The sequence below is a fragment of the Thalia democratica genome, chromosome 2 (genome assembly GCF_965202585.1).
Source record: "Thalia democratica chromosome 2, ktThaDemo2.hap1.1, whole genome shotgun sequence".
Classification (NCBI taxonomy): Eukaryota; Metazoa; Chordata; class Thaliacea; order Salpida; family Salpidae; genus Thalia; species Thalia democratica.
The window spans coordinates 53366072-53385906 of NC_139166.1; the positions used below are offsets into that span (position 1 = coordinate 53366072).

Below are 19835 nucleotides of genomic sequence, written 5' to 3' on the forward strand. Positions count from 1 at the left end.
TTTTAAGTAGTGCGTAACAGTGGTCTATAAGTGTTTTTATTTGTAAGTAATTTTTAGATACAATGAATATACTATTGTATGTACAAAAAAATACTTTTTAGTTTATCTTTCTGTATTTAACTTAAGCTTTTTCTCTTAGCAATGTTAAAATTCAGTTTAACATTGTTTTCTTTTTAGTCATATTTAAAGTTCTCACTAGATACACTATAAAAATGTTTTAAATGACTTGTTACAAAACAAGCTTAACTCATCTTATTTTGTATTGTTTGAAACATTTGATGCTGATCAGGAAAAAAGTACTTATGTAAATGTTAAACTAAAGTTTCAAATAATATCGTTTTTACTATTTTCTGAAGGTTAGACTATATAAATTAAAATACTGTTAGCATTTATGATACTTTAAAAGTTATTATTCAGTATGATTAAACTTAAATAACAAAACAAAGTTAAAAAATGTCTAACAAAGTTAAATAAACAGTTGTATAAATAAGTATTTAGTTGAATATTTTATTTAAATTCAGTTTTAGGTTTGTAATTTTTAATTATTATGCAGAAAAAATATATATACAAAAACCCGTTACAATTTCAATGATTCATATGCTGACTGTACTGTTTTGAACTGTAAATATATTAAAATATTGGTCTACAAGTTTTATTACCTTGTCAAATAGAAATAAAATTTATATTGTGTTTTCTATTAATCTTCAGTTTACAAAAACCAAGTATTTTTGAAACCTATACATCTTTATTTTCCTTTAGAAGTATTGTTCACAGTTAAAGTAATTTATATTTCAAGCTTTTAAATGAATATTTATTTGGTATGTTTTTAAGTAATATTAAAATTATAAAAACGAATTGTACTCAAATTCAAATTACTTTAAAGTCTTCAAATCTTCAAGATAAAAGTATACTTTTTCTTACTTTTTAAATGAAATAAACTTTCAGAAAATAATAAATGTTGATGTTGTAAGTAATAAAAAAGAAGAAAATATTTAATTTAGTTCATGATATAATAAACTTAAACTAAAATAATATTTAGTTTATTAGATAGAAAATTTAAGTTACAGTTTTGAATGTTTTATGTTATTTAGCTAAGTTTAAGAATTAATAGTAAATATTAGATATCAACCAAGTAACTTCCGTAAAACTAACCGATTGCCGATGGTAATATTTGATCGCATAAAAATATGCTACTTTTAATTGTGCACAACACCACAAGGAAATTAAGAAATGTCAGTTTTTAATTATTTGTTGGTAAACTTAACAAATTCACGGATTTTTTTAGTATAAAAGTGTAATTTCAGTACAAAAACTTTGATTTTACTTGAGAATACTTCAATATGTAATGTAATTTTCTTCGAACTATAGCTTACTTAAATGTTTAAAAAACTTATTTTGAAAAATAACAAAAACACTTAACTATTCCATACCTAGTTATTTCACAACTTGGAAAAAAATATCAATTCTAATTAGTTTTGCACATAATCCATAAACGTAAGATATATTTTTTTAAAGTAAAATTTTGCAGCTTTAAAAAGTATAAGAACATAAATTATAACTATATTTAGATTTTGTATTATTTTTTCATTGTTATAGATGTAAAACTAAATTATGTACTTCAGTTTCCCTTTTTAAACTGTTTTACGTAAACTATATAAATTTAAACACTTTCTTATTTCGATATAACTTTTTAGATAAAAATAGACTATGATAGTTTGGTATTTTTTAGAGGTCAATTAAACTCATTTCTTCTATAATAAACGGTTACAACAAAAAAAATTAGTATGAAGGATTAAGACCGCATGATTATTCGAACGAAAAATTTAAATCAGTTTACTTCAGTGACCACTGTGACTTTCATGACTGCCGTTGTGTTTGATGTTTACTCTTTTTTTTTCTTTAAAGTATCTAAAATAAATGTTTCATTATTATTACGAGGTCAACTATGTTGGTTTAGTAACAAAGTTTTAAAACACATAGTTTCAAAGCTTCATACTTATTTATCGTAATTTAATATAATGCATCTTCAATATAAACAGTTGAAATCTACGGGCCCTAAATATAAAAGTTAAGATTAAAACTAAAGTTGATTTAATATTACTTTGATTCTAAAAAAAGGAAGCTTTTCTATATATTTATAGTGTATTTTAAAGTAATATTAATGCTTGAATAGATTAGGTAATTATATAAACACAAGAACTTTTTAGATTACGGTTAGGAATAACATTGCACTTGTGTATCAATAAAATAATACTGTGCGTTCGTTTACTAAAAGCTAAAGCTTTTTATTTTAATATAATTGTTATTAAGTTTCAATTAAAACGCAAAATAAGTTCTACAATAAGCCTTATTAGTATTTTATACTTCTACTATCTTTTACAAGTTAATAACATGTTTGTGTTTTAAAACTTGCTGTCCTACAAACTGTGAAATAAAAATATATAAAGGGTAGCATAAATAATTAAAGCAGAAAAAATTAGACTTTTTGAAGTATAAGTAGTTGCAATGTAGAAAAAAAAAACTAAAAAAGAACTATAAATTTAACTAATATAGGATTTTAATAGGTTTTCAATAATGTTTTCATCAAAGTGTTTTGAATATACAACCATGCTATGCAATACACAATGAAAGCTCGCCTAAAGGCACTTAATTCTCTCATCTCTTCTAATTCTTTAAAAATATATATCTATTTTACTTTTTATCTTCATGTAAGTACGAGAAAAAAGATTTTAGATCTATTAAACTGTGAGCAGACGCCAAGAATGTCAGACTTTAATGTTTTTAACACAGTAACATTAAAATGTCTAGTTTTGAGTTGAACATTATTCACGAAAACACAAAAAAAAATCTGTTATTTAACATAATTTTGTAAAACTTTACAAATACTGCTTTATTTTAACTAAAAGTAATTTAAATTCATAACACAGACTTTACGTATCGATTTAATTAAAAAGCTCAGTAGAATTATTTTAAACTTGTGTTTAGATTTTGAAATACAGCAAAACATTATGGATCAAAACAAGCGGTCGACCAGAATCGAATGTAGCAGTACAACAACAAAAAATGAAACAAGTTGCAGAGGGTACATAGTTGTGTTGTGTGGATTTGTCATTAATTTCCTAACACTTGGTGCTAGCAAGTAAGTTCTATTTATGAGCAAATCTGAGTTCAATAATTATTTAACTACTTTTTCTTTAAACTACCGCGATCGTAATTTTTGTGATACTTTGTTGGAATAAAATCGAATAATTACTACTAGACATTTCTAACATTTAATGTATCGGCAAAAAGACGTTTCCAAAAAAAAAAAGCTTTAGTTGAATATATTTTGAGGTTAAACGAAAATTTATTAGTTTTTTTTAATACTTTAAATATTTTTTAAGTACTTATAATAAAAATTGTAACAAATTAGTTTTAAAAAAAGTATAAAATTTAACTTTTCATAAAATAAAATTTTGATAATGTTATTAGGTCAAGGCTTTTAAATATCTATAAATAGTTTGTTTTTAGCATTTAAAAAAAAACTTCTCTTTGTAAAACAAATTCAAAAAAATACTATTAAAAAGTCAATAAGACTTCGAAAAATAGCACACTTATTTAAGTTTTAAGCTCTATATTTTTATACATAATAGTTTAAACCGCTAAAGACGATTATTATAACAAAAAAACACATTGTTATTGAAAAGTCTAAATATTTGAAAAATGAAATGGTAAAGTATTAGGTAATTCCAAACTTTTGAAGTAATGAGTACTTTTGTTTTAAAGAGTTCAATCAGTGTATTTGAAGTATTTAATGAAAGAACTCGGAACTTCAAATACAGGAGCCACATCAGTCATATCTCTCATGATCCTTGGAATGTCTATTTCTGGTTTCTTATAAAACTTACATTTTGACGTTTTTAAAACATTTTCTATGCATAAGATTTGTTTTACAACCCCTTAGATTGGATATAAACAGTAAAGAAAGACATGAGTTTTCTTTTTGCTTTGTTTTTTAGGTTTATCTTTTACTACAATTAAAAGTTTGTTGATTATAATTTAGTATTCAAATTTGAAAATATAAAAATAAAAAACTTCCTAGTTATATATCTAAAATTAAATAAATATTACAATAAAACTAAGAAAAAAGATTAATTCTTTAAACTTTAATATAAAATTTTAGACTACAAAAAAAGTTAGCTATTAATCAACAGTTTTTTATTTTCGTAGGTTTGTTATCAATTCCAGTTTTCAAAAAGTTTGGACTACGAAAAGCTGTCATGACTTCTTCCTTTTTTGTTTCTTGCTCAATATTTGCTTCGTCTTTTGTTTATTCATTTCCTCTTTTCATTATAACATTTGGATTTGTAGGAGGTATGTATTCATACTAAATTTTAAGTTATTACTTGTATATATTATTTTAAAACGGTATATTTTTACAACATATAATGCATCTTATAAAACTGTAAAACTGTTGCAAAGTTTATTTAAAACTTAAATAAAAGTTAAGGCACTTTTGTTTAAAAAAATACAAAACAAGTTTTAAAGAAAATTTTAGACATTTTTTTTGAATACTAAGATTTTGTAAACTAAATTTTTTAATACGGCCCTTTATCCATTTATTTATCAGTCATGGGAATTTCATAGCGAGTATTAGTGTCACTCTAGCTACCACGAAGCTTAAAATTTGATATACATTTAAATTTAAACCTGCTTTTTAATTTTCTGTAAAAAATTGTTACAACTTGTTAAAACCTCTTCTAAAAAGTTTAAATTTTTTTTTCATCTGTAGCTCATTATAATTTTGATTAAGTTGGGTATTAAACTCGATGACCGAGAGATCTTTTTGCGTATCCAGGTCCTTGAACAAAAAAAATTAAACAATTTTTCGTTTTTGTTCAATAAACCACTAAAAGTGAATTTTGAGTATTTAGTTTTAAAAAACTTTTAGTATTGTTAATAATAAAATATTTTTTATTCAATTTTATTCTATGAGACTGACGATGTTTCGCTGCAAAAAAAATATGAACACCTCTTTTAAGCATGTGAAGATTCACGTACATTATAATAAAGTCTGCATATTTGTGTACCGAAAACTTGTAGCCTAATGATCTAACTTGCTTGATCAAAATTTGTGTTAACTTTAATGTAATTATATCACGCATATGTAAATCTAACCATTGGCTTTGATAGACTTTTGCAAAAGTTTTATTCGGGTTTTAAATAAAAACTATGTCACAATACTAAAAGATCATCTCATTGATTTTTATATTTGTTGTTTTAGTTTTTTATCTTTGTTTTATATAAGCTTCTTCAAAAAATTCTTTTTTTTTAATAACTTTTATAATACTAAACAATTAGAGTATATTATTTTGGAATATCATTGTTAACTCAACTTTCATTTTCTGCATTTTAACACTAGCAACTTTTTTACCTAATCACTAAGATGTCGTAATTAGACTAATAAATTATCTTAATGAAAAAACTTATCATTTTTATTTTACCTTTAACACCTCTTATAATACTTAAACCTTATTACATATTACGTTTCATATTACACATTTAGTTTGTTTAATAGCATTTATTAAAATTTTAGTACTACACCGTCATCATTTAAATTTTTAAATGTTTGAAAACCTACTTGTATGGTTTAAAAAAATATTTTTATTAAAAATATCTAAGATAAACTAAGGAAAAATGATCACTTTAACTGCCTTGAAAATTTTTTTAAAAAACATTCAGTCATAAATAACAACATAATTTAAACCTAACATATCTGATATATAATTGTTGTTTAATGATTGTACTGCGTATCTCTGACCTTTTATTATTTTTGAGACAAAAAAAAAACAGAGTAAAGTATCATAATTTAAAATAACTTTAAACTAAAATGCCTTATAAAATAGCATTTACTATGGCAGTGCTTCTGAACCTTTTTCTAGTGGCGGAACCCTTTTCCAAAGTTCAACTTTTCTGCGGAACCCCTAATTTAATTTAGCATAAAATGTTTAATATAATATTTCCTGCAAAAAACAAAAGAACTTCAGTGAAAAACGAATTTTTTAGCAAAATTATATCATTGTTAGAAATCTTACAAATTGTAATAGTATTAAGTCGAGTCAAACTCAAAGTGCGCCAGAGGCAATAGGTATTTTATGATTATATAATAAATGAACGAAAACAAACAGGATTAATCGCAACGTCATAAAAATCTTTCCTTGCATAATAAAAACAAAATGAGAGCTACAAACAATAACGAAATGAATATTAACCTAATCGAACTCACAGATTACTGTAATAAACGGGTAAGATGCCTAACGAAAAATAAATAAAAAACATTTAGTGCGAAACTTGAACTTGTCTCTTCATGTCAAGCAACAAGCAACAAGCATGTCAATGCGCGGCTGGATTTTGGATAGACTGAGACGGAGACAGGCAGATAAGGTTGGAGTCAGCATACAGTTCCTTTGCTTCGTTTTAATGTTTGTTACATGCGAAAAGCCGGACTCGCAAAGATAAGTGGTGGTGAATGGTAAAATAAATTTTACTGCACGCTTTGCTAAGACGGGGTACTCTGAAATTGCACATTTCCAAAAATCTAAAAGCTCTTTCCCTTTGATATACACATAATACCAGTATTTTCATGACTTCACTAAAAATATAAACTCAAAACATTTGCAAAAAATTGCGCAACTAGGACACTAGGGCAACTATAATGAATACCCATTAAAAGTCCTACCGCTAGATACACACTAAGCAGATCAATTAATGCTATAATTATATATGTTTTCCATTTTATGTGTTCCATTTTTTTGAAGTTTTATGATTTATGTATTTTTTTCTTTCAACAAGTATTTTAAAATTCGAAAGGCTTCGCGGAACCCTTGAGAGGCGTCGCGGAACCATAGGGTTCCGTGGAACCCCATTTCAGAAGCACTGTACTATGGTGTACTAAAATTTATATTAAAATATTTCGTTATTCTTCATATGTATAAGAGTTTGGGACAAATTCAAATAAATACATAAGAAAACTCCGACTTGTATCTTATTTTTTTGTTTTTCTACGTTTTATTATATAAAATAAATTTTAAAGTGGTTTTAAGCAAAAAAAAATATATATAATGACTTAAATCTTGATGATTAACATGTTTAAAAAATGGTTTAAGCCAACAGTTAATGAAGATGAATATTTAAGTCCTTTATTCTATTATCATATTTAAGAATATAATAACTCTATTATACTTAATAAATTATTAAACTGTTGAACAATATGTGACCTAATATTTCAAAACTATAGTTTTAAATGTTAATGTTTTTTATTGCTTTTAAATTTTAATTTAAGCGACTGCAGTATGTATTGTTTTATGTTGGAACTAGTTAGTTGAGTAAAAGCTCTTACAAAACTAATAAACTATAAAAGTATCTTACAGCCATTTAGATAACTTGATTTTAAAACATTTCTTATTCTTTAGTAACTATGAGTTATTTTTGTTTGAGGATTTGCAAACTTGTTGAATATAAACAAAACAGAAGTTTATGAAATTATGTGTAAAAATTTGATTATAATAAAAATTCTGTACGAAGTTGAAGAAAATTCTAGAAATTTTCTTAGCTTTCATGCACTTAAACTTTTCTTCAAGGCTTTTTGCAAAACCAACAGAAAAACTAAAGTATTACAATTATTAGTAAAAAACTCGTATAAACAAAAAAAAGTTACAGTTACCTGAAATAATGTTTTAGGACATTATTTACTTACCGTGTTCTAGCTAATATGTTTTACGAAATAATTAAAACTTTTTATTGTTCCAAGGTCTTGGGTTTGGAATATGCTTTATTGCAGCGCCAGTTATTATTGCGAAACATTTTACAAAAAGAAGAAGTATTGCAACCAACATATCCAGCATTGGTTAGATTAAAATGTGATTGAATAAAATTTAACTACTAGTTTATTAAACCTCTACAATACTCACATAACTACTATTTAAAAAAATATTTACTTACCAGATCAAATGTTACAGGTTCCTCCGTAGGCACAGTAGTAATGTCTCCGGTTGCAACTTTTCTAATTGAAAAATATTCTTTTCGAAGCTACTTAATCATGTTATCTGTGTTAAATTTAAGCATGGTGGTAGCTGGCGCTCTGATGAAATCACCGACTGTGAAATTGAATGGATCAAAAGAAGATAAATTAAGTTTATCGCAATCCTTAGAAAACAAGTCGTTTGAAGGGAGGAACAGGTATTTAATAAAATTAAAAAACAGTCTTAAAAGTTGTAGTACTTTATTGTTTATTGAACGATAAAAAAAAGCGCTGAACGATAAAGAATAATAGATGGGTATTACATTTAATAATTTATTATAACTTATTGATTTTATATAGTTATTTTAAAATGAATTATTGTACTCTTTCTGTAAATAAAACAAAATAAAACTTAAATTATATAATTTTTTTTATGTTACATGTTACGGAAATACTCATATAAATCAATCAAAACTTATATAAATAACAGATCAGAATGTCGTTTATCACCTCAATTGAGAGAATTTTTAACAAACAAAGTATTTTGGATTTTCGTAATTGGTACATCACTGCAGTTTGGCGCAGTTACAATTAGCACGTTATTCATTCACTCGTTTGCTGAAAAAGAGGTTTGTATTTGTATTTCTAAAAAAATAAAAAGTTTAATGAAATTATCATGTAGTTAGTAGAATATAATAACTATATTTACTGAAAAATGTTATAGCTAAAAAAACTGTTTATAACAAAACGCTACAAATTTTTTAGTTTTATTTTTTGTTGCTAAGAGTCATTAATCAAAAGTAATAGTAAGTAAATGTTTATAAAAGATTCGGAATAAAAACAAAGTTTTGGCATTATTCATTTCGTTATATAAGCTATAACTTTTTTTTATTATTGTTATGTTTATCTAATAGAAAATACTCAAAATGTTTGCAGCATACTTCAAAGTAATACATGGCTTTTGTAATAAGATTTTAGTTTGTTTTAATGCTAATCATTACAATTTAACCCTGTGTCAGTATTAATAAAATATTGTTTATGACCAACGTTGTACAGGCTTATAAACCACAAAAGACAAAAAACAATCTCGCACATGTATTCAATATAAACATATTGAAGTTGTTTTAACAATAAATTTTTTAAAGAGCTTCACAATTAAGGAGCCTTTATACAATTATGACAAAAGTTAAATTGTTAAAAAGTTTATCACTTAACAATTGTTTCACGCTAGTGCGATGATCACAAGTAAAAGTAAACAAACTAATAAGTTGCAACGGACAAACATTTTATATAGTTTTAGATAAGTAATTAGTTGATTAGGTGATTAGTTAACTAATTGAATTTTAGTAATATTCAGCAAGATAAATTATAATTAACGTAAATGCAATCATAACAAAAATCAAACAATAAAAACAAAACTATATAATGAAAACAAAGGTAGAATAAACTTAAATCTAGCAAATTAAGACTTTAAATAAAATTTTGTAAAATGTCTACATTTTCCCACCAGTTCTGATCTCAAGTTTAAAAGTTTGTTTTTATCCGCAAATGCGATTTCGAGTCTTTCTAAGTTACATAGGGTGCAAATTTTACTGGGTTTGTTTTGGTTACTGCGATGAACAATTTCCCATTTTATCATATTTCTCCAATCAGGGTTACTATTCTTTATTTTGTGAATGAATCTACTTAATCTTGTGCTTTCTTTCTTCTTTACATCATTAAAGGATTGTGTGTGTTCGTAAAATCTATATTTAAATTGTCTCCCAGTTGAACCAATATAAATATGTTCTTTTTTGTTATACATGACTGTTGCTTTGTAAATAACTCCTTTGGTAAGACATTCACCTTTAACTGGACAATTGTTTTTTGATCTACAATTGCATAATTTGCGGTTTATTTCAGTTGTATCATTTGAGTTTTGAAGTAGTTTCTGGTTGTGATTGGACAATTCTTTTTCCAAGTTGGACATGCAAGAATATAAAATCTTAATTGTGTTTCTATTAAATAAAGAACCATAAAAGCCTGATTTGGGAAAATGTCTGGATACTAATTTTAGGAATTCTTTCCCTATATTCGTCCTTATAGAATTACTAAAAGGAGGATTGAAGTAAAAAACTTTCTTTTTCCTTAATTTTCTTCTATTTTTTCCAATAGGATTACTGTGAACATATAATAGTTTTGTTTTAAAGCCACTGTTTTCTAAGGTTTTTTCATACGGATCTTTTATCTTGTCAAATATGTCTTTAGTTTTGGATAGTGATGATAACCTTTTTTGTATCATTGATGGAATTTCTTTTTTTATTGGGTATGGATGGTTTGAATTAAAGTTCATATAAATATTCTTAGCATTTTCTTTTCTAAATGGAAGGTATTCGTCTTTTTCCAGGTCCATAGTTATGTCCAAAAAATCCACCCTCTGTGTGCTGAGTTCAATTGTCACTTTTAAGTTATGTTGCTGGAATACTTTCGTTAGAGATTTTCTCAGTTGATCAATAAATCTTGTTGATCGTTTTTTCACTATAAGTAAACCGTCATCTCGATAAAGGCCGCAATTGGATATTTCGATCTTCTTATCATTAATAATCTCATTTAGGATAAATAATCCAACCAGTTCACAAATCTCTGCTCCATGAAAGCTTCCCATTGGGATGTCAAAAAGATCATGAGCAGAATTCTTTTTTATCCAGCATTCATTATTGAAAAATAGGATAGTTTTACATGAGTGAAAAATAATTTCAACTTGATCATTACTAATATCAATAAATTTTCTCGCAAATTCAATAGACTTTGTTAAGAGTTCTTTGGAAATGCTAGGGTAAAAATCTACGACATCAAATTTCATGAAAGCGTATAGTTTCTTATTTTTAATATTGTTAAACCATTCAAGGACTTCAAGTGAATTTTTCCACTGAAGCAGCCCTGTTTTAGATCTTATCACCGGTAAAATATTATCCAGTATTTTTTTGCTAATTATTCCTAAACTGGACTTACATGTATTTATTAATCTACATGATTTCTTGTATGGAAAGTTTTCTTTATGATCCTTTAGTGTAATGAAAGCATTTGAATTACTTATCTTGTGGATCTTGCCTTTTATTTTATTCTTAGAAATTAAAAGTTCTGCCTCACTATTGATGTTGTTAACAATTTCAGTTGTAGCTTTTTTATATATAAATTATTAAGTTTTTTAATTATTTATATTTTTTAATTATAATTAAGTTTTATATATTCAATATAAACAACAAAATTACAAAAATATTTTACAATAATTTCATTATGATTGATTTTGAATTTGTAAAGTAAAAACAAGTTCCGTCATGTATTAACAAAACAATTTAGTATTCGACTATGTGGTATTTTAATTACAGTTTTAATTTAATATTCATTTACTTTTGTTTAACAAAAATAACTACAGATAAAATGAGATTGTTGAAATAAACTTTAGCTTATTAAAGTAACAACTAACAAATATTTCAAAAATTGTAAGAAGTTGTAGTTTAAAAAAAACACTATTAAGCTTTATAAAACTTTTATTATAAAACTCTATCAACAATAGAAAAATATGAAACAGAGAACTTAACACATACTACTTGTTTAAATTAAACAAGTTATAGTTTTTATCATTAGAATAATAATGTTAAACCTTTTATTATTCTAATATAGAATAATTAGTAGTTATTAGTTCAAATACACTTTTTACTGATTTTTTTTTGCAAAGTTCAGTTAAATTTCTCTAATGATTTTTTAAAAACTATTTTTTTTATATTTAAGTTAGCCATCGTAACCAAATGCAAGCATTATTATCTTACAAACAGATATTATAAAAGTTTTGCAAAAGTTGCTGTTTAAGTTAACATGCTTTTAATACAATAAATATGTAGATTGTAGTTAGATATATTAAATTTATTTGGCAACATTCCTTCGAACAGTGGTTAGTACGAGAATTATGAGTGTTTCATTAAAATTATTTTAAAATGTCCGAAAATTTTTACTTAACATTAAAATTAATTTACAATAGTTCAAATAATAGTTATTATCATTTTATAAATCAATTTACTAATTTTTACTGTTTTAATATAACCAAAAAGTATTACAAATTCAAAAATACTTTTTACACTTACTTTCTCGCGAACTTAACTTAATTTTTAAAAATGTTATTTCAAACCTTTATTGCTAACTTACAAACAAATATCATAAAGTTTTAAGCAAAATTTTTCAATAATTTTACACACTTTAGACAACAAATGCTTAAAATTGTGGTTAGATATTTGAAATTTAGCTGGTAATAGTATGTGAACAGTGGTTGAATGTTACGTAAAAATTATTAATCAAATTTCCGCATATTTTTTATAAACCAATGGAAGCTTATTCATTTGAGTCATTAAAATTCTGTCATGTAAGAACGTGAAAAAACCGAGCAATTTCTTTTAATTTCACGTGTACAAAAGTGAAGTTTTTACACAGTATAGTTTTACTTTAATTTAAAAAGTAATTTAGCCATCATTTTTTTAAGTTTTAGAAAAAACCGAGAAAGTTTACCTCTTTAAGTGAATAAAAATTAGTTTTTTACCTAGTACAATAAAGTCATTTGTCAAAATTTCTATAAGCTAGTAAAATTTAAGGTTCTTTATTTTCTTCAATTGTTAGATACTATACTGTGTTACGTCTTTTTTACTTTTTATCTATACCATTTTACACTAGTTTCACATTAAAAACTTTAATACTTTTGTTATTTTGAAAATTTAAAGTTAAAAATACTTTAAATTAGAAAAAATTAATTAGAATTCTTTCATAGAGAAATTTCAATTTGTTTTTGTAATTTTTTTTAACAATTTGACATAATACATGAAATAATAAAACGTTTTATATAATAAAAAATAACAAAAATAAACAGTTACAAATTTAGATCAAGTAGAAGCTAAAATAAAAACATAACATTGCATGAGATAAAATTAAAATTTGGTAATGTTTTTTAATTTTTACAAGATCGGAATACCAGCAATAAATGCAGCGCTAATAATTTCTACTCAATCTGGAATTGAAATCGCTTCCAGGTTTATCTTTGGATTTCTTGGAGATGTTAAAAGGTTAAGTTTGTTTAACAACATTTATTTTGTTGATTATGTTTATATATATATTAATAATACTTAAACATAATATTTTGCAAATAAAATCAAGTTATTTGTTAAAGGTTATTTTAGCTTTCAAAGTTTCTAAGATCGATGATTTCAAAAGTAGTATAAATTTATCTATGTAAAACTTGTTTTTATAATTAGAGTTTTTTCTTTATGAATTATAATGCATTTAAAGACACATTTAAAAATTTCAATTAAGAAAACAATCAAAATATTTTGTAAACAAAGGTCCTGACTTATATATTTATTTTTTGCAAATCTATTACTAAAAATTCATAAGATATATCGCTTTAGCGTCTAAGCAAATTTAATATATGTTTTATTGTAGTGCGAGTTTTTATCTTTATAAAAATATTGGAAACATTCAAAACAAGCTAACGTTCAAATTTTACTTATAAACGAATGTTTTTTATTTCAGTTGGGTGAATTTGTAATAAAGTAAATTAAACTACAAGTATTACTCTAATCTGGTGTAAAGAAAATTGGGTTAAACATACATTTACAATATTCAATATCAAAGTTCATACTTTTACACTTCAAAAAACCTTATTTATCAAATATACATTTATTAACATTCAGTTAGTTGTAAATAATTAATCCAATTTTTTACTTTAAAAAGATATTGAAAGTTTAAAAAATTGTTTTGAAGTAAAAAATATTAATTAAGTGATCACACGTTGCAACCAACATTAAAATTTACCATGTGAAAGTTTAGATAAGAAAGTTTACCGTGCTTAAAATTTACAACTTGTTTTAACTTGACAGGATTAGCAGATTGTATCTGCTCGCTACTGCTTACTTCATGCAGGTCGTGTGCTGCGTTGCGACGCCTTTCACCACTTCTTTTACTTCTCTGATGGTCGTTCGTGCCTTTACCGGGTTATTTGAGGTTTGTTGATAAGTCAACTAGCAACATTGTATATTAACTGGGAAGATTGATTGCTAGAAAGTTATTATCTCGTGTATCGCATATGTGTGCTTAACCGTGGAATTGTGAGTATTTTACAGTTTAGAACTTTAGGTTTAAATAATATTTTATTCTTATTTACTTCAATATAATCATTCACAAAGAGTTTGTTCAATAACTTGTCAAGTATAAAACTTTGGTTATTGTCTTTGAAGATATTTAAAAAATAAAAAAAATTATTTGTTAAATTTAAATGTTATTATAATGCACTTAAAAAACCTTATGTTTTTTAAAACTACTTTATGAAACTTAAAGTTTTTAACAAAACTTTCATATCTTTAACATTAAACTTATTTAGTATTAAATGTTGAGTATACTTTAAGTTTATAAAGCAATGGGTGCACAACGATTTCAATTCTGATATTTCAAATTCTGAGTTTTTGTTAAATGTCTCTTTTAATATATTTTACAATGATAATCTTAAACTTCTGGTATATTTATTTCGTTTTTAATTAGAAAATTATTTTTTGTAATATAGCTGAAATAAAGTAAAACAACCGTCATTAAATGTTTCATAAGTACAAGACAAAAAAAAAATTGTTCTCGAACAAAACATTTTTTCATTTTCAACTAGCTTAAATTAGCACTTTTTCTTTCCAAAAGCGTTCCATATAAAAAACAAAAAAGTCTGTAAATTATTTTATTTCTCACAAAACTCAAACAATTTAAGTTTTATATTTGTTGATCGATAATATTAAATATTGGAACACGTGTTAAATTTGACTATTTTAATTACTTTATGTACAAAATATGTTTTAAAACCTTGATATAAAACTAAAACTTACTTTGCTTTCAAAAAAAATTGTAATATACGAAACAGCGTTTAGTTGTTATAAATGGTAGCTAAGTTTAATTATAAGATTATTAAATAATAAGTGCCTAAAATAGCCTCTTAGTCATTTATCTAGTAGCTACAAACCACATCTACTCAAACTATATTGAGGTCAAGGTATAATTATATTTTCATTTAAAAAGGTTTCATTAAAAAAAAACAATAAAAAAAATCAGTAAAAAAATTTGTAATGTATAAAAATAGCGTTTAAACGGTATATAAAAATTTTCTTAAAAAATTAAACTTGGGAAAAAACTATTTTAATGACTATTAAGTATAACCATGTACTACTGACATAATAGATCTAAATCTATTTAGGGTTATCACTCATGGTTAGTGTCAAAAGTAAATTAGTTATGATAATTTTCCTATAACGTATGAAGATAATATCCTAATCTAAATGAAGTTTAAAATTTCAACTAGCTTTCATTCCAAAAACATTTCCTCTTTTAGCAACTCTATAAAAGCAATTACAACTGTTTTTAATTGTATTTGGTTTAATTTTAAGCTTCTGTTAGTTATTTATTAATCTTATATAATCACAAACTAATAATTTTTTTTTGTTTATTTAGCTTTTTATAAAACTTAATCGAATTAATAAAGTATAAAGTTACTATTTTTTACCGTATGGTTTTAAGCATTGCTAAACATAGTGCAAATAAAAAAATCAATTATACGTTTTAAACTTTCTTTATTCTCTAAAAATGTCAAAACGTTTTGAATTTTAATGAACAAATTTTGATTAATTGATGTAAGTTTTAATTTTTTGGCTGGTTAAATAAATAACAAAGAAAACAAACAAAAAAGATAAAAGTTATAAACAATCTTTGTTATTTTCTTTTTTAAAAGCTCATTTTAGTTACTGCCTCCTTCGACAAAAAAATTCTTCATTACTAGTTTTTAACCTATCTACCTTTTTGTCTCTTACTAGTTATTGCCGCTGATAGCTTAAGCATATATTGGTAAATATAAACCCTGTGCTAGTATCAGCTGCTAGTTTTTTCATTTTTATTTAAAGGTACAACTTCGACATAATTTGTATTATAAGTTTAGAGTTTTTAATATAAGACAAAACAACCATAATAGGGATCAAACGGAGGCTTGTCAACAATCATATACGCGGATGTTGCCGGAATAAAAAATTACGCTTCAGCATTTGGAATCAGCTTGTTTCTGAAGGGAATTGTTGGCCTCATTGCTCCTTTGTGCGCGGGTTAGATTTATAAAAAAATGTTTTAAATTTTGTCTATTCTGTATAAGACTAGTAAAGTTTATTTAAAGTTTGTCTGAACATTACAAGGGAATGACTAATTAATTTATTACTATTTTAAGTAACTATTATTTAATAGTTTAAGATAACCTTGAAAAACTTTAACTTTATTAACTTTACACTTCACGTTAATCGACTAGCTTCTCTTTATTGTACTTGAACTTTAATTTAACGAAATACCTGCAGTATTAAAAAAAAACTCAAACACTGTTTACAAAGTTATAAACGTAATATTACAGGTCAGCTAGTCGATTTGACTTTTAAGAAAAGTTCAGCATTGTGGGTTGCATCGTCGTTAATGGTGATGAGCTCTTCTTTTACTCTTGTTGCTGTTAGTTGAGTTCACAAAATTATTTAAGTATAAATTATTGTTAGGATTTACAATATATACAAAACTACTTTTTCTATCTAACTTTTAAAATGAATCCAACTTTAATTGTTGCATTTTTCGTGCTCCAAACCAGGGGCGTGTCTAGCTATTTTTCAAAAGGGGTTCACAATTTTTTTTTCCTTTATTTTCCGCTTAAGTACGCATTTCTTAGGTATGCACTGCCAGTTAAGTACGCATTGTGCGTACTACGCAAAAAAAAAATCTGTGTTTAAAATTCTTTTTTCTGCTTAGAAATAATAAAAAAACATATAGGTAGTAATAGAAAAATATTGTTTTTTTTTTGTTTGTTGTACTGTATTAAATTTGGATTAATTAAAACTAAAAAAACCAAAAAAAATTATGAACTTACAAATTGTATATCAAAATTCAAATCCGTTATTTAAAGCAAGTATATTACATTAACTTGGAAAGAGAGTCAAATCTAATTTACATAAATAATTAGTTGTAGTTGTAAAATGCTTATGTTCTTTAATTTACACAGAGAAATAGTAAATAATCATAATCTTTAGAATATCTTACTTTTTTCTGTAAACAATTATTTTTATAAAGTTTGTTTTAGTTAAACTACAATATTTTTAACATACTGTATTATCTGTATAAATATAAAAACCTAAAACAAAAAACCTTACAATTAAACTTATTATATAAACCTAACTGTTTTCATGTAGTAAATTGCTTGTTCCAAAATTAAAATAAAATACCTACTTATTTAGTTAAACCTCAGCAATAAAATCAACTGACCCATTTTTTGACCAAATACTTTGACCTTTAAACAGAAAACATGGGAAGCAGACTTTAATTTTCTGATAGGGCAAGCTGTCAACCAGCTTTTTCTGTTAAACCAACTGTTGTTGAATTTTTTTACCTTGAGTTTTTTTTTGCTAGGTTGATTTATTCAATTTTATATTGAAAAAGTTTGTTTCTGATTTAACTGAATAACACATTCTAAGGTTGTTACATTAGCAGAAGTTAGATCCTATCTAACTGTGCAAACTATATATATAAGTTATTTATATCAGAGAAAAATTGTATTAATATATAGTCTTATATTCTATTTTAAATATATTTTTATGAGATATCCTAAACACTTTTTTTAAATTTTTAGTATAAATCATGACAGTTACAATAATATATCTTTAGTAAAAAAAGAATTATTATTAAAGATAATTTGAAATTCTTTTTATTAAACTTTATAAGCCAACTGGTTGAAACCTTGACCAAACCAATAACTTTAAAAAAAAGTTGTTATTTCATATTTAATCATTTTTTAAAACTTTATAAATTAAAACTTCCGACTATTTTGATTATCTTGTTGTTATTATTCACTGTTTTATTTATAGTATAATGATTTTTTTTCAGTATTAAATCATACTGGAAACTGTTATAAAAATAGATTTTAAATATTTCTAAAAATCAAGAATAAACTTTGTGGCCAAAAGATAAACAAAAATAAAATATCTTAAATAATAATATTAAAATACCATTAAATGATGAAAGAATAAATTTTCAGTTGGTGTAATGGTCTAAAGATGATTTTGAAAGCTCTCTGAATTGAACTATTCAAGTTTTAAAAACTTCACACAACATTATTAATCAACTAAGTAAAATAAAATTTTAATGATTATATTTGACATTTTTTAAGTAAAATTCTACTTACTAGTAGAAAAACAATACTTAATCAAAAGTTATTTACTCTAAGTAACAATTTATAATGGGAACTAAAGCATCTTAGTAAAAAGTTTCCTAGAAAAAAAATGCTCCTTTAAAACCATTTTAACTATTATCACGTCACCATTAAAATTATATTTGAAATCTATTTCAGCTGGGCAAAAACGAGCATTTTTTGTTAAGGAAACTTTTATAATCTTTCAGTGTTATAAATTTATCATTCATCATTCAAAGTTTATCAAATAACCAAAACAAATTCAATAAACAACGTTTTTAGTGATATTCTAAGAATCTTTTTTTCTTTTTTTTTTTAGGGGGTTCACAGGAAAAAGGAAACCAGTCAAAAAACGCCCCTGCTCTAAACTCTAAAGTTTGACAAATAAAATTAATAAATAACGTAGAATATAAAAACAATAAATGCAAGCTACAGTTATATAAATTGTTTACGTAAGACTTATTAAATGTTGAAAAATTTTCAGGCTAAAGTATTTAGTATGCAACAAAGTAAGGAGCAAGAAAAAATTGAAAACAATGAAGAGTGTAAGTTGAGAACTTTCAGTGATTTAAGTAACACAACAGTAGATAGCCATCTATCTGAGGAAAATTATTGAGGTTTACAAGTTTATGGTAACACATTTTGTATGTGCTTTTTATAGCTTCTAGTTTTACAGCTTAGTAGAATTGTATACGAATAAAAACAGTTATTTAAATTCAGTCATGTTTAAAAAGATAACAAAAATTGTGTAAACTTAATTTTTATGGAAATTTTGAACTTCATTGTTTTTCATTTTAACAAATCATTTTTTTTTTTTTTATTATTAACTTTATTTTGATAACTGTTCTAAAACTTTCTTTTTTTTTTTGATTTAGTTTTTACTTTTCTTGTTGGATATTTTTTTAACTATAAAAAAGTTTTAATATTACGATAAAAAATGCTACTGCCTTAGAAAGTTGATATAAAACTTTTGCTTATTTTAAAGGGTTAATAAAAGTTTATGTTCAAAAAGTACAAAACCTAAACGAAATATTTTTGGTTTACTAAACGTTTAAATTAATGTTTCTATATTTTTAATAATAATATTTAAACAAATATCAAGCGTAATATTTTATAAAAAGTTTCGTTTGATTATATAAAGCATTAGTTTTAAATACTTAAGACATTTTTATCTATAGTAATACTCATAATACTTCGTTTGCTTTTGTATCGTTTTTAATTTCCAATATTTTATTTCAGTGGTCTTTAAAATGTCGAAAATCTATGCACAATAAACTATTGGAAAATAATTTCCAAACTCACTAAATTATAACATTTTATTTTCTAAAGCACTACTTTTTGTTTAAGTTTCATAATAAATAAATTATATGTTAACAGCTGCTAAGTTATGTTGAAAATTATTTGATAAACATGAAAAAAACAAAACAAACGGCATTAAAAAAAAAATAACATAAATTTTTGTGAACATTAGAGCAGTTTCTTTGCCTACTACTGTGCAGGTGCAGATCTTGATCTTGACGACAAAGTTTATAACTATTTGCCTTATTTTACAGTGTTTATAACGATTACTTCAAAAAA

General features: G+C 24.5%; 1 protein-coding gene across 1 annotated transcript; it reads left to right on the forward strand.

Moving 5' to 3' along the window:
- Positions 1 to 2991: 2991 nt before the first annotated feature.
- On the forward strand, positions 2992 to 18946 carry LOC145829774 (monocarboxylate transporter 4-like). Its single transcript, XM_082937643.1, has 11 exons — positions 2992 to 3139; positions 3766 to 3869; positions 4210 to 4353; positions 7790 to 7885; positions 7998 to 8217; positions 8490 to 8628; positions 12986 to 13086; positions 13900 to 14023; positions 16020 to 16146; positions 16443 to 16534; positions 18742 to 18946. The coding sequence occupies exons 1-11, from the start codon at positions 3009 to 3011 to the stop codon at positions 18871 to 18873; spliced, it is 1410 nt and encodes a 469-aa protein (XP_082793769.1). The 5' UTR covers positions 2992 to 3008; the 3' UTR covers positions 18874 to 18946.
- The last annotated feature ends 889 nt before the right edge of the window (positions 18947 to 19835 follow it).